The sequence below is a fragment of the Triturus cristatus genome, chromosome 6 (genome assembly GCF_964204655.1).
Source record: "Triturus cristatus chromosome 6, aTriCri1.1, whole genome shotgun sequence".
Taxonomy (NCBI): domain Eukaryota; kingdom Metazoa; phylum Chordata; class Amphibia; order Caudata; family Salamandridae; genus Triturus; species Triturus cristatus.
In genome coordinates, this window is record NC_140589.1 from 715594103 (window position 1) to 715616020 (window position 21918).

At 49.6% G+C, this 21918-nt stretch overlaps 1 protein-coding gene across 2 annotated transcripts in view; it reads right to left on the reverse strand.

Moving 5' to 3' along the window:
* Nucleotides 1-15167, reverse strand: part of NR2E1 (nuclear receptor subfamily 2 group E member 1) — an 85404-nt gene extending 70237 nt beyond the window's left edge. The window contains exon 1 of one of the 2 annotated variants that reach the window (XM_085609237.1): nt 14702-15167. In XM_085609237.1, coding sequence (XP_085465363.1) covers nt 14702-14726 — 25 coding nt within the window. In that variant the 5' untranslated portion in view covers nt 14727-15167. The remainder of the gene's footprint in view (nt 1-14701) is intronic. The other variant, XM_085609236.1, reaches the window with a different exon arrangement.
* Between the last annotated feature and the right edge of the window lie 6751 nt (nt 15168-21918).

A 21918-nucleotide genomic window follows, 5' to 3' on the forward strand; every position in this document is an offset into this window, starting at 1 on the left:
CAAACACCCCTAGAATTACACACAACGCCAGATCAACTAAAATCGTGTGAAATAGAGCAATCCGGCTGTAGAATGAACGTGGAGTGAAAACAAGCGCAATCAATGAGCGAAAGGTCAATCTTGTGAAACTTCCAGGTTTCATACATGTAATTTCTTTGAAATTACCCATATTACGTGATTTACCGTTGGTTGTTTGTGCAGAGATATTTTGTACTAGAGGTTGTGCCTGAAGTACAAAACTCACGCAGGACAATTCTTGCTTGCCTTTGCATCACAACACAATGCTAAATCGTGTCAAACAAAGTGTTTTTAGCAAGAGTGTGACAAAGGACATCAATCAAGCATTCCATCCTTCACTTAGTGTGTCACCCTAAGTGGGACGTGAATGCCCAGACGTGGGTCCCGTGCACACTGTATCACTGGAGCCAAGCTGTACCTGGATCATGAGTCCTAACAAGGAAAGAAACGGTCCTGGGTTGCTTGGGTTCCGGTTCAGCTATGACCTGTCCTGGCAGTTCAGGCTGGACTGTTCCCATTTGAGCAGGGTCCAGACTGACTTACATATTTCAAGGTCCAAACTAAGGTGGCTTGGTGTGCAAAGTAACAATTGGTTGGGATGCGGTCCGAGAAATGACCAACGGCTGAGATGAATTCAAGCATTCCATCCATCACTTTTTGTATACTTTAGATTGGCATTAATGGCACACAATGCATCGTAAATATGTAAACAGCGCATTTGTTTTTTACCGTTAATGAAATGAAAGGCTACAGATTTCTGCACAGTCTTGCTTGTGCGAATCTTGATAAATCTGGGGACTGCGGTATGTGGCCCACCAGCGACCAGATCATTTAAACGCAGTACATGGGACTTAATTGGAGGTAACCTTGCCACAGAACTGTTATTTCCATTCGCCACGAGACACCTGATCATAAGGAGCTATTTAAATGCATCCTTGTCATCCCTTTTCCCATCTGGCGTAAACCAAGACTTTTTCTTTTTATTAAAAAGTATACATAATATATATTCTTACATGGGCTTTCAGCCAGCCCTCTTAATCAACTGGTCTGCTGTTGTGGCATTCACATTTTGCTTCCTCCATCACAGCCTACAGCATGGAGCACAAGCGATGTCAACTTCAAACATTGGTTTACCCGACTGTGAATGACAACAGTTTGCACTTGCACAATGTGAATATCTCCACAATAAGTTGTCTCGACGTCATTGCCGGGGATCCTCTTGTGTAATATGTACTGTGACATAAAAGATATCTTGACTCTCAGTGGATGCTTGTTTTACATCACTGGTTCCCTTCATACAAAAACAATTCACAAACTAAGAATTGGCAAAGCCAAAAGTTCAGCAGCTAATACCAGATATATTTCCTTTGCCAATGCTTGTCTGTCTGATTTTAACCAAGAGCTTTCTAAAATGTACAAACCATACTTATTTACTTATAGAAGCTTTAAATCAGCCCTTCTCAATCATTGGTCCGCCCTAGTGTCATTCACAGTTTGATTCCCCCCACTACAGTATAAAGCATGGGGCACAGGGTCAGCCCTCTTCGTCCATTGGCGTGAATGAACATGAGTGACAGTATTATACACTTGCAGAATGTGCGCATTGGCACAATAAGTAGTTCCATAAGGTACCCGGGAAGTGTGGCGCAGGATGTGCTTTCACATTACAAACAATATTAATTTTCACTTTTAGAGAATGATTGTTCTACGTAGGCAAGTGACTGGTGGCTCCCCCAACACTGCCACTGGATGGCTCATGTGTTTTTTTTTATACGAAAACCATTCACACAAAAATAAGCACTGGCAAAGAGTGAAGGTCAACAGCCTCTTTTAGACCGTATTACTTTGCCAATGCTTGATTCATCAGTCTTATTTTTTATCAGTTCAGCATTCCTTCATTCCCAGGGGTGGGTCTAATGTAGTGTGCTGAATAGGCCTGTGCAGAGATGTACTAAAGTAAGACTGCTTGTGTCGTGATAGGCTACAGGGACATTGCCTACCTAGTAATGCATACAGCAGAGCTGCATCTGCAGTAATGCAGTGTAGTGAATTTGTCTGTACAATAATGCAGTCTGCTAGTGATCTCTGTGCAATAATGCGTGCACAAAAGGCACCTGTGCCCTATTTGGGTGCAGTGAGATTGCCTGTGCTGTAATCTAGTGCACAGGTGGTATCTGTGTAATAATGCAGTGCAATGAAGATGCATGTGCAATAATGTGAAGGGAAGGTGGCAGTGCAGTAGTGCAGTCATGTTACATGTACAGAAATGTAGTACTTTGAGGGTGTTTTGCTGTAATACTGTGCAGGGAACGTGCCTGTGAAGTAATGCAATGCAACAAAGATACATGTGCCACAATGCTGTGGCACTGCAATGTTCCTCAATGGTGTGCACTGACGTTTCCTGTGCAGTAATGCAGTGCACCGAAGGTGCCTGTGCAAAAATGCAGTATGATGGCGATGGTTGTACAATAAGGCAATACACACAATGCACAGGCGGTGCTGTACAATACACTGGTAGTGGATGTGGACTATTTTAGTGTATTGACCGTGCCAGTGTAGTAGTGCAGTGCACCGAAAGTGTATGTATAAAAATGCAGTATGATGGCGGTGGTTGTACATTAATACAATGCACAGGTGGTGCTTGTGCAATACACTGGTAGTGGCTGTGGACTATTCCAGTGTAGTGATCGTGCCTATGCGGCAATGCAGTGTCATAATGCAGCACACTTATTGTGCAAAAAGGCACTGCACTGAAGGTGCCTGTGCAACAATGCAGTACGCGATAAGAGCCTGTGCCTTATTGTGGTGCAGTGACTGTGTCCGCAGTAAAGCTGTGCACTAAAGATCTGTATAGAACAGTTCATTAAAGAGATGGTGCCAGTGCAGCTTTACACTGCAGGTGTCTACGCCTTATTTCAGCGCGCTGAAGGTGCCTGCGCTGTAGTATTTCATTTGTACTTTATTGCTTGATTAATTAAAATCTTACAATATATAAACAATAGTTCCTATTATAAAATCCAGTTTTAAAAAGGGAGAAAAAAGGTAGTTAAAACATGTGCTGTAGTGGGTTGCAGCGAAGCTGTCTGTGAAGTACTGCCATGTCCTGAAGGTGCCTGTGCCTTAAACTACCCGTGCAGTAATGCAGTGCACTGGAGGTGCGTATGGAACTGTGCAGCGTAATGTTTGTGGCTGTACCATAAAGGGGTAGAATGTGTTAAGGCAGTGAAGGTAGGTGTGCCATAATGAGGTTGGCAGTGCCTCGGGCACAGAAGACATTTGTGGCATAAGCTGCCGGAACAGTAATGCAGTTCACTGTCAGTGTCTTTTGCTGCACTCGTGTAATGCCCTGAAGGTGTGCAGTAATCCAGTGAACTGGAAGTAACTTGTTGTTTTTGTTGTACTTCAGTAATGTAGTGCCCTGAAGGTGTTTGTGTCATAAGCTCCCTGTGTTATTATGCAGTGTACTGAAGGCGCGTGTGTAGTAATGCAGTTCACTGTCGGTGACTGTGCTGCAGTAATGCAGTACGCTGAAGTTGCCTGTGCAGGAATGCAGGTGCAGTAACGGAATCTATGCCCTAAACTGTCTGTGTAATAATGGAGATGGGGACAGAGCGCCGCCCCCCACCTTGGGGGTGGGGGGCGCGGTGATTATGATGCGGGGCCTTTGTGGCCCAGGCCCTCTTGCGATCCTGCACGTGCCGGGCAAGGGCGGTTTCTGCAGGTTGGCAACTTCCTGTCACCTCACCTCGTGAGAGGTGGGTGAGTGACAGGAAGTGCACCGCGGCGCATCAGTTCTGTGCGTACCCGCCGAGGTACGCACAGGTGGGTACGCCTGCAGAAAGAGGCAAAGGCCAAAGGGCAGGCCATCTTTACACCCCCCCCCCCCCGCCGAGGTGGGGGGGGGGTGTAAAGATGGCCTGCCCTTTGGCCTTTGCCTCTTTCTGCACCTGGCCATTGCGGGGACAACGTGCGGACCGGCGGCAATTTTCCCTCCCACTCCCACCCGACCCTATATATTTAGGCTTGGGGTCTAGAATCCTAAAGTCACACCTAGTTAGTAGGGGGGCAGACTCCCCAGGACAGCACTAAGGGGTAAGGTTCTGAAGTCATGACCCAACCAGAGGATGTACACACCAGCTTGCGGGCTAGGGCGCACAGTTAGAACATTGGGGGTGGGCACGTGGTCGCTGCTCCTGCCCACCTCCTCACAGCCCCTTGGGGAGCTTGGTGTTCGGGGGAGGTGCCCATAATGAGGACAAGGGTACAGTGGCACGGGAAGGCCCCTCACGGATGCAGGTGGTTGCACCTGTGTGATCCGATGGCGTTCGGGATTGCGAGAGGGCCCTTGGTGCGGAGGGTGCACTTCAGATTTTGACAACTCTTTTCCTTGTCCGCAAATGTAGTTGGCACATAATCTATTGCCACTTTCAAGTGATGTCTTCATTCCTCACGTGCCTTTTCTTATCGGTTTTGATGACTGTTTCTTGTCCCCAAGTGTAGTTTCACTTTGAATTTTGATGACTGTTTTTTCACAAGCCTGATATGGCAATGTTGAATAAAACTCATCCGCAAAAAACAGGTTTTCCCTGTAGTTTTGTTGGTGCCTCGTTTGGGTGGTGTTGGGGTCCGGGCCAGACTGGGGGTATCCGGGTCCTATGAAATTGTGCTGCGCCCCAAAGTTGTAGATATCTGTGCCATACACTCTCTATGCAGTATTGCAGTTCATTGCCGGTGCCTGTGCTGCAGGTATGTAGTACATTTGCATTGCCTGTGAGTTAAACTGCCTGTGCAGGAATGCAGTGCACTGACGGTATCTATGCCCTAAGCTATCTGTGCAGTAATGCAGAGCACTGAAGGCTCCCATGAAGTTGTGCTGTGCACCGCAGTAGTCTGTGCCGGCTGCTGCCTATCCAGTGATGAAGTGCACTGGAGGCAGGGCTTTAAGTGGGCCGGGTCTCACCGGTGCTGAGCAACGGCCGGTTTTTTGAAGGGGGCCTCGAAACGGGTCTCTAGCCGGCTCTGTCTTGTGCCCTGGCACAGGCGGTCCGTTTTTTTCCCGGACTGCAGTGACATCAGGCGCATCAATGTGCGCATGCTCACACTGCTCACTAGTGAAGAAGTTACGACATGACGTCATGCCAGGTGAGCGTTGTAGGGGAAGGGGCATCCTTTAAAGAGAATAATTTTCTCTCTGGATTTCCCTTCTCTTTTTGAAACTCGGGAGCAGCAACATTGTGGGGGTGCTTTAAGTGGAAGCTTTTTGAATATTATATACAAGCCATAGTTGCTGCTTATTTATCGTATGCAACTAACAACCATTGACAACGCCAATAGCTCTGACTTGTTGTAGGTATGTTACTTGTATCATATATCTGGATGCAATGACAGAAATAGCAAAATACAAGTCGGGCGGCACACTATGCGAAGCACAGACTTTTAGCTTACGTGTTTACGCCACGCCCATAATTACATTGGCCACGCCCCTTTGAGAGACCCCCCCCCCCCCCACAGTTTTTAAATTCCACTCAAAGCCCTGACTAGAGGTATCCGGGACCATGCCATAAACTGTTTGTGCAGTTAGGCGTGCTGTGCACTATGGCTGACTTTTCTGCAGTAATGAGTGCACTGAAGATACCTGTGCCCTACTCTGTGCAGTAATGCAGTGTTAGCGCCTGTGCTACAGTAATGTAGTGCACCGAAATTGTCTGTGCGTTAATGGAGGGCTCTGGTGTTATCTGTGCCCTGAGCCACGAGCACTGAAAATATGCAATTTCGTGGCTGCGCCGCTGCATTTGCCACTTATTCGTCATCTGTTATATAATTTGCAGATTTAACTAAAAAAAATGTGTTTAGCTCAAACGGATCAACGTTTCTGTAAACGTCGTGTGATAGGGGTTTCCACACAGTGGAAGGCCCTTCACAAAGCTCCCCTTTCAGTTGCCCATAGCTGAATTTGAGGGTTAAGCCGGTACTAATGAGGTGAAACCTTTGCCTATGCAGTGCTGACGAGTGTAATAAAAATGACAATATAATGACGTAATACTATCACAAAACGTGCCCCGTTACCCTGCATAATTTGCTTTTTCTTGCCAGATAATTTAATCAGTCCAGAAGTAGTCCTCCCCTGTCGCACAATTCCAGTGGTCTTGACCTAAATTGTCCTGTGCCTTTTCTCCAGTGGTGCACCAAAGGAATCGTGCTCGATGCTGCCTGCTCATTAATGCAGTGCACTGGAGGTGTCGTGCCGTAGGCTGTCTGTTCAGTCATGCAGTGCACTGGTGGTGTCGTCCCCTAGGCTGCCTTTGCAGTAATGTAGTGCACTCAAAGTCTCATGCAGTAGTCTCTCTGTGCAGGTGTGCAGTACACCGAAGGTGTGGTGCGTAGGCTGTCTGAATGTGCAGTAGAGCAGTTGACTGGTGGTATCTGCTCAATAAAGCTGTGCACTGGAGACATCTGCGTCGTAGTGCAGTGCACTGGCAGTGTCGTGCCCAAGCTGCCTGACTGTGCAGTAATGCAGTGCACTTGAGGTATCTGCACAGTAGTGCAGTGCACTGAAGGTGTCGCACCCAGGCTGCCTGACTGTGCAGATGCGGTTCACTGGAGGTATCTGCACAGTAGTGCAGTGCACTGGAGGTGTCTGCACAGTAGTACAGTGCACTGGAGGTGTCTTGTCCAGGCTGCTGATTGTGCAGTATAGCAGTGCACTTGAGGTATCTGCACAGTAGTCCAGTGCACTGAAGGTGTCGCGCCCAGGATGGCTGACTGTGCAGATGCAGTGCACTGACGGTATCTGCACAGTAGTGCAGTGCCCTGTAAGTGTCGTAACTCGGGCTACCTGACTGCAATAATGCAGCGCGCTGGAGGTATCTGCACAGTAGTGCAGTGCACTGGAGGTGTCGTGGTCCAGGATACCTGACTGCAGTAATGCAGTGCACTGGAGGTATCTGCGCCCTCGGAAGCGCCTGAGCCCGTGTTCCGGCCGCACAGAGTGACTCGGGCTCAGCCTGCTGCAGGCGGCCTTGACCTGCCGGGTCATGGGATAGCCGGGCGGAGCCCTCGGAGCTGAGGGCCCCGGAGCCCCCGTCAGGCGCAGGGCCGGCTTTCTATCGAGCTGGGAAACGGTTTTCCATCAGGGCCCAGCGTGGGGCTCCCGGGGGCCTTTTGTGCGCGGTAATTGGTTAAAGATATATGGCAGCTTCGATTACTGTAATTACCGTCAGAGGCCGCTGAAAGAAGTCAGTTGGGATTTGCGGGGCCAGTGGACGGGGTCTGCCGCCACCCAGGCAGAGAGCAGAGGGGCGAGGCTCACCCCGGCGCGCGGGGGAATGGGGGCAAAGCGGGCTCCCACCACCACAGGCCCAGCCAGCCCTGCAGGGATCCCGGGACGGGGGCGCACGGCCGGTCTTCTCATGTCTCGATGGATGCACCCGGGGGAGTTTCACAGACCCGGTCCCAGCCGCGCATGAATCCAATTCGGAGGAGCGGTAGGCACAGACCCCGTGCCACGCCGCTGATGGTGCCATGCAGACCCAGTACCCTCCCTCCAGGAGCCCCCCCACCAGGGGGTAAACCCCGGTCCCGTGTCATGTATGATTGGGGGAGGGGCACTGACCCAGCCAGACCCTTAGAGGGGAAACAAACCCATCCTGCAGAGGTAGGCAGAGCCCCCCCAACCATGCCCCCTCGGGTGCCATACGGAGCCAACCTGCCCCTCACTAGGGAGCGAGACCCAGTCCTGCAGGAATTCCAGGGTAGGAGTATGCGCAGACGGGCTAATCCTCGATTCCCATCCCCAGAGTCCCAAATAGTAGTAGTCGCAGATGTCAGGCCCATCCCCGCACCAGGGGCGTTTAAAGGGTGTATGGATGTAACCCGACCAGCCTGCACTAAAGCGGTAGGGACCAGCATGTCTGCCAGTCACGGGGTGGCAGTAGGGCACAGCCCCCGCCTTGCACGTGATGATGGGGATGGGGGTGGCAATGGGGATAGGACGGTGCGATCAACACCATCTACCTACAAGGGTAGGTCTACAGAGGCCCAGCCTGCTCTGCACCTTAGGAACGGGGGAACTGCCCGGCAGAAGTAACCAGCACCAGGACTCTACCGGCGTAAGAGCCTTGAGGGAGCCTGTCAATCACGGGGTCTCCGGACCCATAAATCAGAACATCGAGGCTCTTTATCAAAGAGTTCTGATATGCGAATGAGGCCCTGATATATGCGACGAAGGGGCTAACTGAACAATGTATCCATTAGTCCATCGGTCCATTGCCCATATCTCGCAGGTGTTCATTGGGCTTGGGCTGCTTTGGCCCATCTAAAGGGTTTGGGGCCCTGTAGGTTTGGGGCCCCTCTGCCCCACATGGCTGGAGGAGCTCCACCGGGCGCTGTGCAGCTGCGGAGAGTCCCGGCTCTGTCTGACCCTGGACACTGGGCTGGGAGTCACCGAACTTACGCGTCTGGGGCTGACTCTGACGCCTTTAGAGTGACATTCCAATGGAGTCGCCCTCACTGCCGCTTCGACACTCTCTTTAGGAAACAGCCGCCTCCCGTTTCACTGCGAGCACACGTATACCCGCAGGCCAGGGTGTTAACCTGAGCCTGCCTGGGCTGCACTTTAACCATTGTCCTGTGCTTATTGGTCCAGAAGTTGAACAGCAGGAGTTAGGACGCCCCTGTGCCATTAAAAGTGCGCCACAAGCACATTACTGTCCCAATATATGTAAATTAAAATTTTTGGAGTGTTATATAGGGCGACCCGAGAGTATCAGAGCGCTTTACACGCGCACCAGTTGCGTTCCAGACGGACACGTTTATTTTGACACGGGGAGATTAAGTTTAAGCGTCCCTGCCGAGACTCGAACCCTGGTTCCCCCGCTTCGAGGTGGGCCGCTCTGTTAGGCCAGATGCTCTATGTGCATAGAGGAAGTGTATAGTCAGGCTGTCAATTATTTGTGACGCACACATGGTGCCCTATCATAGCTCTCGGCACACTGCGATTTTGTGAGCAATGAGAAAGCTCAGGAGGACACTGCTCCTGCCGAGAGGATTTTCTACGACCTGCAGATCGGGGGTAAAAATGGTTGCAACACTGACTCCGCCTTTCACCGGCTCACCTCAGAGTGCCATTCTATTACGTGGGTAGGAACAGCCCCGGTTTATAGCGCTTTTAGGCTTTAGTCAAAGGTAAGTTTGAGCTAAATAAAAGTAACGGGTAGTTTTTTATTACTTCTCTACATCTAGTCCTCTCTCTCTGCCTGTTTGGCAGGCTGTATCACAAGGCTGTCTGCCTGTGTTTCTGCCTGTCGTGCACTTCCCTGCCCGCCTGCCTGAAAGAAAATACCAAACCACAACTCTGTAGACTGACAAGTGTCTCTTCTTATTGAAGAAAAGGAGTGCGCATTCTAAAAAACGGATCCATTAGAATCACTTCCATGTTTGACATACATTGCGCACTGTTATGGAATTAAAAAAAGAATCTGAGTTTTCCTCAGGGGAGGCGCGTGAACGCATCCACGCACGCAGGGCTCCCACCAGGGCTACGTGTCCACCTATGGAAAGGTGGCACAAATTTGTTTGTGCACACCTTTTTGCTCCTCCACGTGGAATATATATATATAAATAAATAAATAAATATATATCAATATATATATATATATATATATATATATATATATATATATATATAATATTTCCTGCGGAGGCGGACTTTTTCCAATATCCCCACTACATATGGGCGTGCACTGCCCCATCACGTAAATGCCCTTACACCTGTGCTTGACAGGATTACATGTAGGTGTTTCCTGTTACAATGTTCCCTGCAGGAGGTGAACGCCCAGAAGCCTATAAATGTGTGAATGTTCATCTCCTTTTGCGGGCAGGCAGGCCCTCTTCAGATCTCCACAGACCCGCCGTTCACTCTAAATATAAAAAGGTGCCGATTCCAATATACTGGAAGTAATTCTGTACCTACACATTCCATTTATGAGGGGGTAAAATGCAATGTCCCCAGTCTGGTGGAATCTACCCTCATATCACATATTCATTCACTGCACACCCACACCAGCTGGATGCAGAATATGTTATAATGCATAGTATATCTCAGAATTAACCTGTTATCCATATAAGAACCTAATACATAGCTTTGAATATGTATATATGATATTTTGCTGCACTCCTGTGTACACCTGACTTTTGTACTACTGTTCTTCAATTTATATATATATGTATACACATACATACATATACACACACACAGACAAACTGAAACCTATATATTGAAGAAAAAGAAAATAATACAGATAATTATCTGAGAAAACAGATTCAAACAGGAGTTCAGCTAGGTGTGTGTGTAGTATGTATATATATATGTACCTTCGTTGCGTAAATAGCTGTCAGCTCTTGCTATCTTGTTTTTCTCCAAGAACTAGGGCCTTATACGCACAATATATCTGACTTCCTTCGATCCACAGGTCACACTTTGCATCCAGCCGGAGGCGGACATGTCTACCAGAGACGAGCACAGAGCATAGCCGCCTTTCTGCCTTAGTGGTGCAGCGCGCGGGCATTAATACCACGCGCACGAACACGCGCCGAAAACAGTCTGCAAAAGGGAGGTGATAGGTAGGGGGTACATCAGCAAAAACTGCACTCGAGCGTTTTTAAAATTTGGAACCAGCGGACATTTTTGTGCAAAACCAGCTCTTTCGAGATCCAGTGACGTGCAACACACGCTGTATGGGACAGTCCCCTTTTTGACTTTAGCAGAAATGTGATGGGCTGAGGCCGAAGTGCGAGCCTGGCCTGGAGCCGAGGGCCTCGGGAGCGACCCCGAGGAGCCGCCGGAGCCTCCGGGGAGGTATCGATACGAGGCCTGCGGCGGCTGGATGCGGCACTCGCAGCTGAGGGGCCCAAGACTGCGAAGCAGTGTCAGGCCCGGGCTGTGCGTGCCGCACACCGGCTGCCGAGGGGTCTCTCATCTGGAGTCAAATGTGTGTGTGTGTATTTACATAAGTATGTGTGTGAACATATGTGTGTGTGTGTTTACATGTACTTACATATAGAAACAGTGCAGTATTAAAGAAACTGGTCACGCAGAGGAAAATATTAGAACTTTGCGCAGTGCTTTATCTCACTGCACCGTGACCGAAATATCGACTGGCAAAAACATCACTTCCACAATAGTGAACACAATTATATCGTGAGCAGTGATGCACTTTTCGAAACCCTACATGTACCTACCTTCCTATAATGATATTCTATTATAACAATAATATAGCGCTTGCTAGCCCAGTGTGGCATGCTGCAGCGCTTGCCCTCAGGTGTAGCAATGCTGCACCTTGTGGTGTGTGTGGTTGGAGCGGTGTTGCCTTTGTTTTGATCCCATGTGGGAAGTGTCTCCATGACGTGCCTGATGACCACCGAGGTGCGGTTATCGTGTTATGGGACAAAGCGCTTAGAGGTGTGGTGGATGATGTGTGAGTGATAGGCGCACAGTTTATGGTTTTCAGTAGGCTTCCAGCTGTGAGCAGCCTTGTAGGTCCCTTTATAGTTCACAGCCCCCAATTCCGGTTGCCCCACCGGATTGTTTATTCAAATATTTTTGGGTCCTCCGCAGGCATGGTAGTTACACTGGACGCGATATTTTTGTGGGTTGCTTTTTCGACTGTGATATGGTGACCCCCCTACAGTGACCTTGAATTGAGGGATAGCAAGCACAGGCTTCTACAATATCAGTGGCATAATGAAACTTGAGGGAAGGGGCTGCAAAGTACATGCAGGAGGTCCCCCAAGCTCCAGACCCAGTCCGGAGCTCTCAGGCCAGGGATCTGCCAGTGCCGGAGTGCCCCCCCCCCACACTGCGGGGGATTTTGTTACACTACTCCACAATGTAAATGCTGTTCATCTATCCACCCGCTGGCAAATATGCCATACACTCCCTGAACATCTGTAATTTACCTCAAATGTACCACTTTGTACCACCCGGCAATATTTTGGTGTGTATGGTTTATATCTTACATATTTATGAAATATACATGCATATATTGGTAGATATACTTGCACACCTCGCAAACGTACAGATGTGTGCATGCATATGTAGTTTTTTTGTAAACGGTACACCAGAGAGGGCCAAAGTTCTTTACCAGTAAACAAAAACGTTTCTTACAAAATAATTAACTATAACTACACAATTGCAATATATGTTATGTTGTGTTATATGTTATGTGATGTTCAGTGATGTTATCTGTCTGTCTGTCTATCTACGGTCTACATTAGTCTCTTCGACTTTTTTAACGAAGCACATGACACATTTGTAGTATCTAGCGGTCTGTAAATGACAGAAAGAAATCTACTTTATAGGTATGGGTATGCCACTGAAATTATGTGGCAGGGGAAGTCCAAATTATGTGGTGGTGTTGACTAAATTATGCAGCCAAAAAAGCCAATTATGCAGTATAATACAGCACATTTTGTAACAGTATTACTTCATAATGTTTTCACTTTTACATATTAACGCAGCCTGGGTAAAGGTTTCTCATGATTAGTACCAGTTTAACACATAAATACAGCAATAATCAAAACTGAGGTGACCAGATAACTTTTGTGAAGGGTCTTCGAATGTGCAGCAACACGTGGCAATGAATTTTTAGTAACTTTCGACCCATTTGAGTTAGAAAAAATATTATTTTTGCTTAAAATCTTCTGATTACGTAGCAGATGATTAATTATGTGGCAAATGCACTTAATCCAGAATTATATGGAAAATTCTGCATCCGCAGTATTTCTTAATTCCAGTGGCCCTAGTTATGGGCAATTTGTTTAATATACGTATTTTTCAGAGCCCGCAAATTTGTTTGGGAGAGTTTAGTTCATAGGAAATTCATTTCTGATGTGCCAATAATTGTGTCTGTTACCGTCGCAGTATTTAATAAACCTGTACTAAGCAAAGACACACACACACACATTTTTATCATTTGGTCAAAGGAAATCAGAATTTGTGGTTTTACTCTAACTAAGAAATCATTACAAGCAGATATTGACAGAACCCCATAAGTTATCGATCGACAACCTATCTGTCGCTCAAACTGTCACCTGTGGGCGCTGCCTTCTTCCAGGCCAGCCAGCGATCTCTCTCTGCTGTCCGACCTTTGGGCGGGGACCTGGCCCCAGACACGCTGTGGGGTGCCCTGGTTTCACGGGAATCGCGTCCCCGCTGTTCGGGGTGCTATGGTTAAGGGGCAGGCTGAGCGGGGTGCGTTGTGGGCACTCACACATGGTGAAGTGGCGGCTGCCCCTCTGGCAGGTGTCAGTCACACCCAAGACCCTCTCAGGGGCCAATGAAACCGGGAGCTCGAAGCTTCTGCCAAGGGCATGCACCTAAGAGTGCCTGAAAGAATCATTAGGACTTCGTGGCACTTCCTGGTGTTTATTCTCACTTCCTTCAAATTTGACAAAAACCCCATCACAGACCTCACTTTCGTTGACTGCGTTTGGTCGTGGGCTTTGGTTGTTGTATTTCTCTGAGGTGCCTTTAGCCTTGTACCGGTGACCTGCCCCGGTCGTTGTGCGCGACCCCCAGTGGGACCAACCCACAAACTGACCTCTGACCACCCGCAGCCGGGGTAGTACCCGCGGAACCAATCGCATCTGTTTTTCGCGGTTTCGCGCATTGGCATCCGCAGCGAAACCCCTGACTTCTCGGACCGTACCTCAGAAACTCGTTCAGAGACCAGTCATATTTCGCATTCCCCGGCCATGAGGCTGCGTGGATTTAGGATTAAATCTGAAAAAATGTGACTTTTAAATTGTTTCTGTTCTCCGTCTCCGCAGGCTTACTCGGGGGCAGCCGGCCCTGGTATGTACCGAGGATTTACTGCGAAAATCCGCTGCCCTCTGAGCTGTTCACACCTCCCTGCCGCTTGAGACGCTGGCCCTACTTTAACACCATTAATTATGTGGCAAAAACGGATCTTTCCCCTACTCGAGTCTGGCGCCGCGGGGTGCCAGTAGGCGCGCGGGACCGAGCAGGGAAGGAGCCCCCTTGAGTCCGACAAACCAGTGAATGGGAAACTGAACGCGCCCTCCTATAGTAACTTTTAACTTAGAATCAGGTTATTGGATGAAGTAGCTAATTAGGCCTGACAGATGCCGGTAACGAGCTTCTGGCCACTGAAACCTAGGAACCAATTTATCAATTATTTAGCTCACAAAATGCATCTCCGTACGTTCCAGAGCGCGTAGTGAGTGTTTTCACACGAATTCGCCAATAAATATGTAAAGACTAATATAAAACCGTACAAAAAAGCACACGAACAAATCCGCAAACAAACAAGCAAAATACTGATCAAAATGATGAAACGAAAAAAGGAACACGAATGTGAAAGAACTAAGCAATTTAGCAAGAAAATAAAGGCGGGGAAACAAATTGAAGCCTACAAAGATTGTGAAAGTAAACTAAAATAAAAGGGTGACAAAACCAACCAATAAACACATGCAAAACAAAGAAGAGGAAAGTAAGCCAACCCAAAACAAATGCAAAAACAAACGGAAAAAAAGCAACTAATAAGCAAGCAAATATATACCAAACTAAAAGGGACATAAAACAAAGAAGCAACAAGGAGTCAAGCAGACAAGAAGCGCCCTGTGCCATCGCACTCCACGGGAAGCTACCACGCGCGTTACCCACTTGTTGATCCCGCAGGTTTGCTCATCCTTCCCCTGCTCTTTGCTTCAGACAGACTTCAAGTCTCCCGAGCTCCTCTTCTCAGGATGTATCCTCACAATTCCTTCTCCCCTGGACCTTCTGCTGTCCCTCAGAGGCGGTGCGTGCCCGGTAGGGTCCTCTCCGCAGGGGCCTCGTCCACCTCAAGCAGGGGTCACCTCCAGAAAGCCCTGGTTGCGCTTCCTTCAGGGACCTCCCTGTCCTTCCTCAATTTCTTATTTACTGCTCCACAAAAAACAAACAAAAAGGCCCTTCCTCTGCAGCGGCCCAGTGGTTGCTGCCACCGCGCCGCCCAGTGCCTCTGGGTGAGTGTGCGCCTCAGGTGCGAGGGAGGCGCTGGCCGGGATCCCCGGGGTGAGGTAGAGGCGTCCTGAACTTCACTCCCCTCTCAGTGACTTTCTGCCTCGAGCTGCAGCCCCTGGAATGAGGCTCCGCCGGGAGAGGAGCTGTGACAGGCGAGGAGGAGGCGGAGGCGAGAGGGGGCCGGGGCTCCATCACTTTCCCCTGCTGTCCCCAACTCCAGGGGGACGTCACCGCTGCCGAGGGGGAGGGAGGGGGATGCTAATGATATGAATGAGGCGCCTTCAGTGGCCGCCGCCGGCGGCTCCGGCAAGAGCCACCCTGTCCTGAGTGCACACCCGCAGGGGCATGTCTGGGTGAGCGTGTGTGTCATAGCTGCCTGGCGTGCGCGTGAGGCTGGGTGTGGGAGACAGGTGCCGGGTGTGGGTGTGTGAGGCCAGGTGTGGGTGACAGGTGCCGGGTGAAGGTGTGTGAGGCCCGGTGTGGGAGACAGGTGCCGGGTGTGGGTGTGTGAGGCCAGGTGTGGGTGAAGGTGTGTGAGGCCCGGTGTGGGAGACAGGTGCCGGGTGTGGGTGTGTGAGGCCAGGTGTGGGTGGCGTGTTGGGTGTGTGAGGCCAGGTGTGGGAGACAGGTGCTGGGTGAGGGTGTGTGAGGCCGGGTGTGAGAGACAGGTGCCGGGTGTGGGTGTGTAAGGCTGGGTGTGGGAGACAGGTGCCGGGTGTGGGTGTGTGAGGCCAGGTGTGGGTGACAGGTGCCGGGTGTGGGTGTGAGGCCAGGTGTGTGAGGCCAGGTGTGGGTGACAGGTGCCGGGTGTGGGTGTGTGAGGCCGTGTGTGGGAGACAGGTGCCCGGTGTGGGTCTGTGAGGCCAGGTGTGGGTGACAGGTGCCGGGTGTGGGTGTGTGAGGCAGGGTGTGGGAGACAGGTGCCAGGTGTGGGTGTGTGAGGCCAGGTGTGGGTGACAGGTGCCGGGTGTGGGTGTGTGAGGCCAGGTGTGGGAGACAGGTGCCGGGTGTAGGTGTGTGAGGCCAGGTGTGGGTGACAGGTGCCGGGTGTGTGAGGCCGGGTGTGGGAGACAGGTGCTGGGTGTGGGTGTGTGAGGCCAGGAGTTGGTGACAGGTGTCGGGTGTGGGTGTGTGAGGCCAGGTGTGGGAGACAGGTGTCGGGTGTGGGTGTGTGAGGCCAGATGTGGGAGACAGGTGCCCGGTGTGGGTGTGTGAGGCCAGGTGTGGGTGACAGGTGCCGGGTGTGGGTGTGTGAGGCCGTGTGTGGGAGACAGGTGCCAGGTGTGGGTGTGTGAGACCAGGTGTGGGTGACAGGTGCCGGGTGTGGGTGTGTGAGGCCAGGTGTGGGAGACAGGTGCCGGGTGTGGGGGTGTGAGGCCAGGTGTGGGTGACAGGTGCCGGGTGTGTGAGGCCGGGTGTGGGAGACAGGTGCTGGGTGTGGGTGTGTGAGGCCAGGAGTTGGTGACAGGTGTCGGGTGTGGGTGTGTGAGGCCAGGTGTGGGAGACAGATGCCGGGTGTGGGTGTGTGAGGCCAGGTGTGGGTGACAGGTGCCGGGTGAGGCTGTGTGAGGCCGGGTGTGGGTAACAGGTGCCGGATGCGAGTGTATGAGGCCGGGTGTGGTGACAGTGGCCGGGTATGGGTGTGTGGACAGGTACCAGGTGTGGTGTGTGAGGCAGCGTGTTGGTGTCTGGTGACAAGTGCCGGGTGTGCGTGCGTGAGGCAGCCGCCCGACCAGCCCGCCACATACTCAGACACCGGCCTCTTTTCAAGCGCAGGAAAAGTGAAGATTCCCAGCTACGAAAGTTTGTATGCCACTGGGGACGGCTGGCATTTTTCGGGCGCGTTAGAAGCGGCGGATGGACAACTTGCCAATATGCGGTTAATATTTACTTTTCTCCTGTCCCCGCACTCGCTACAAAAATTAGCGCAGCGAACTCTCTTTGCACTTTTTCTAAACAGTTTTCTGTTTCCTTTGATACCCACGAAGTTGTTCATGTTTTGCCCCTCATTTATTTGTACTTGTGTGGGTTACTTCAGGTGTGTTTCTTTTCATCCTGTGTGTGTTTGACGATCTGCTCGCGTCGATGCGGTGTGTGTTGTGATTAAAGTGATGTAGTGCAGGCGGGGAACTGATTTTTTTGCTTTTTGTGACAGCGTTTTTTTGAAGATGTGAAAGCAGAGGAACTCCGAATTGAAATGATTCGCCCAGGATCAAAGCATGTACTCGTATTGGGAAGCCTGGAGTCAGCCCTGGTCTTCTGTTTCTTCAGTTTGCAGCTTTTCTTAGTGTGGGTGTTTGCATGTGTCTTTTTGTGGTGTTTGTGTGTGTTCTTGTATTAAGATGGCGTTTGTGTGTCTTTGCATGGCTGTATGATGTGGCGGTATTGTGTGTGTGTGTGTTTGTGTGTGAAATATACGCATCTCATGTGCGGTAGTTGTTTAAGTTTAATGTGTGTGCGCGTTGTGTTTTTGTGCTTGTATAATGTGTGTGTGAGTGCCTGTGGAGCTTTTGTATGTGAATATGTGGTGTGCATTTGATTGTATTAGGAATTGTGTGTATAACTTTCTTATGCACTTTGAATAGTGTGTAAAGGTGTGTTTATTTGGCAGTTTTTGTCTGTGCAGTGTAGTGGGTGTAATTAATTCATACATTAGACCCCCAGCTCGCGTGAAATCTTAGCTTCTATCGGAATGGGTATTTTGTGGAGGACTTCCGTTTTGGCGCGCTCGGACTAGTGTGAACCATAATGCAGCAAGTCCCCGGGCTACCACGAATGTTCAAGCCATGTCTGGTCACTCCTGGTCAAGGAAGGCTCCAAGCAAGACGTTTCGGGGCCCTGGCAGCGCCCGTGGTCTCTGCTGCGCTTGTCACAGGGAACAACCGAGAAGCCGGACACGCAAACTGCTGAACGGGACACCCACATTTGACTGTCTTACGCAACTAGCGTGCTTTATATGTATTTGTTAGAATTTTTTTTTTTAAATAAAAGTTACATTAATTAGTTAATGTTAACGTTTTAATGTATTTTTTAACGAAAGCTTCGGCAGTTGTAACATTCACATCAACAATGTGGGTGTGTATTCGTGTTTCTATTAACTCCTCTCTCTCTCTCTGTCTCCCTGTCTCTCTCCCTTGCCCTCTCTCTCTCTATCTCTTCCTCCGTCCGCTCTCATTTCTCACGAATGTCTCTTGCTTGCCTTTCACAATGTTCAACACCTGCCTACTTGATTAATACCCAACCACTGCTTCAATCACCGGGTGCACCTATTGATAAATTACACCTCACCTCTGGTTGACTAGCCAAAGCAATAAACACAATAAATTCTGCAGAGCCAAGAACCCACCACAATCATGATTGATTAACCTGGTTCGCCCCCCCCCCCATGCTGCAGACCACGGTAAAAGACCCTGACCCGCAAGGACTCTGCCCCCCCCCCCCCCCCCCACCTCCTGTCCTTGGCACAAGTCCCCGCTGCACTTATAACACCTCCCTGGATGAGAAGACAGGTTCACACGTGTGGTGCTCCTAATCCCTAAAACCGCTAATAGCGTGCGTGCGTGTGTGTATGGGGGAGGCGGCGGTGTTTACTGGCAGGACCGCCGTCGGTCCTGGTACGTAGGTTCATACTTCAAATACTATTACCTGAAACGGGGAACACGTGTGTGCTTGGGCTTCCCCATCCCTGTAATACCTACCTCCAGCCTGTCTCCCATGACCTTCCCATCCAGCCATGCGCGCACGGAGCGAGGTCACCTTCTGTGGGCGCTCCCGTGCATTCACTTCCTGCACGTGTGGGGTAACGTGCAAAATGACGGGGCTCCCCTGCAGAATGTAGCGGGAACCCCTATTCCCCCGTTCTCACAAATAACCATTGACCTTGGGCCGAATTGGGCCCCCTGCTCCACAGAGGCCGCACGCCCCTGGCCTGCACCCCAATTAACACCACATCAGGCGGACATGCGCAGAGCAAAGCATCCTTTTCCACACTTGCACATCTCTCAACTTGTTCAGTTCTCATGTGGGCGTAAAGGTAGGGCGCAAGATATCTAGGACGGACAGACGGACAACGTCTGGATTATTTCTAAAAGACAAGATGCGTGCCAAAAAGACAGTGTCTCTGAAGTCTTCGTAAGGCAGGAAGACAGACACCCGCTGTTGCGCACTGCGTGCCCGGCAGCAGCTCCAGGGTCTGCAGCCGGAGTTAGTGCATTCTCCCGCCTCGCTGTGTGCTTTGGGGCAGTTTGCCTCGAACTCGGTGTCATCGGGGATTTCGTCCGAGCGTGGCGTCTCCGGTTCTAGACCCTGGGTGCTTTATAAGAAACTCTACCAAGTGCGGGGCGTCTGCCACGAACCCTTTCTTCGTGCCCGGCCGTGGCGTGTACTGGGATGCTCCATAGAACACAGGGCGCTGGCTGAAACTTACCACCCTTTACAGTGGAGTGCACGGGCAACTCCACTCTGAGAGGCACGCAGGTGACCCTTATAGCGCCAACTGTACCCCAAAACATCTCCACAGATGGCTACAGAGCGTGGGTTTAATCTATGCCCCTTACTGCACGAGGCCCCACCATGCACTGAATATAATGCCAAGTACTTATAATGCGTTCAAATGCATAATAACCGATTAATCGATTTTACTCTGCGTCACACTACTTACAATGTTTGGATTCTGTTTTCTGTTGCAAATTAATAGTTGCAGTATTTCAGGTTATCCTCAATTAAAGACACTGATCATCAACGAAAACGTTCGACCACATTACCACGTTTCTTTCATGGTTTATGTCATCTAAATTCCTTTAAATGATTTTCAAGACCAATGTGAGCCAATGAGAGTTCAGCACCATGGATAGCCGCAGAACAGTCCCGAGAGGTACAGATATGCGTCCCCACTCGAACTAAGATGGCGGCCCTAGATATCAGACTCTGACAGTGCTATAGGGATATCCGCTTTTAGTCCTTCTGAGGATGAGGCTTTTTTTGGGGGGTGGGGGACATATTGCCATTTGTTACAGGTTGGTCCTCCAGTGTGGATCAAGGGCCACGAGGCAGGGCCTTTTCTTGTTCCCCAAGTTAGGCCAAGGGCGGCACACCCTTTGGCTTGGCTCGGGAGTGGTCGGATCCGCCCTCGGTGTAGGCGCCTCCAGTGCTGACTGCTCCATGCAGCACTATTCCTCAATAACTACAGCCAACAATAGTGCTCCGTCTGGTGTTTCACCAAACACACACAAGGTGATGGGAGGAATGATCACAATTTGTCTGACCCCTGGTATTCTGTGTGTAGCATTCCAGCACATCATTCTTTTGCCCACCATGCCATTTGCAAATCGGTCTTGGCCCTGCTAGAATTGGAACAGTCCAGCCCAACTGCCGTGCCAGGTTCTTCCTGGCAAACACAACCAACCCAAGACCAGTTTTGGCAAGATTAGCCATCTCCAGTGGGGTGCAGCTTGGTTACAGTTCCATCTGGTGATTTACCAGTTCAAGAAGTGCTTACTGTGCGCTCCCAAACCCTTAGCCGTAAAATGATTTGGTAACAACACTCTTTTATTGGTAGACACACAAGTGATTGTGAATTAATGTCGCCTGAAAAAAGGGGGGTATGCATCAGGAAATTATTTATTTATTTTGGGAGCGGTCCCATCGCGCTGACATTTTCCAAGAAGGCTGGAGCACTTTGCATAGGAGTATAAGCAGATGGAAATCAGGACTCAGCGGCGGACCCCGCATTAGGGCAGAGGAACGTCGCCCCCCCTGCTGCCAATGCAGCAAAAGTGAAAAATAGAATGGTAATAAAATGAAATACCTTTTTACTTTTCACTGCTCCCAGCCAGAGCAGTGTTTGGGGGTGGGGTTACTGACGCTGACTGTCAGCAGGGGAATGGTGCTCACTCCACCAGTTTACCCTGTGCAAGCCAATTTGGCCTGCTGTCTTGCGATGGCCAGCCTGACATGCGCAGTGTAAACCTCTCCATGGATGGAGAGCTGGCATCAAAGCAGCCTGCTCCAGCGAATCCTGGCGCTGCTCTCATGCTGCTCATCTGCAGCATGAGAGCAGCATCGGGATTTTCAGAAGGTGGTGGGTCCACCAGGTGCTGCCATGCTGGTGGCATCCAAGAAGAAAGATGAAAAAGACAGAGGTGAACGAAACACAGGTAAGTCATTTTTTAAAAACATCTTTTAATTGGGTTTAAGCGGTTTGGCTATACATTAAAACACCACCGTATTTTAACACGTAATCAATATTCATAGGCATTGCCTTCACATTGTCAGTTAATTCCCCTGTTTAACTGTTTTTTATTTAATCCTCCCGGGGGCTCAATCGATACCTCCCCTCGAGAACTGGGAAAGCCATTGACATAACAGTGGGGGTGGATCAAAGGTATAAGAGGGTCTCTGAAATGAAAATGCAGGGAAGAGACCAGGGAAGGAAACTTACAAGAAGAACAAACGCTTACTTCTCCAATTGGATAAAAAAAAAGCACTTCGCTTACAATATTTAAGAGTCATAGATCAGACCAGTTCGGGTTATCTTTTATTTTTCATCAATATAAATGTATTTATAATTTACAATAAAAGAGTTTATTTTAAAACTATATACATACATTTTGTGAGCTCATCGTAAGTTCAGAACATACATAAAAAGAAGACAAAGAAAACACTAGAACATAGCGTATTATTTCAAACAATCACACCCAGTCATACTCTACAGAAACATACAAGTCAAACATTGACAGAAATATCTCAATGTAGTAACAGTTGTTCTATGTTATCACTGAAATTCTAAAGTACCTTTTCATACATATTCAGATCTTTTTATGTCCTTTATCTTATTTGTGAGACAAAATATAGAAGGACAGAATTGCGGAAATTAAAGA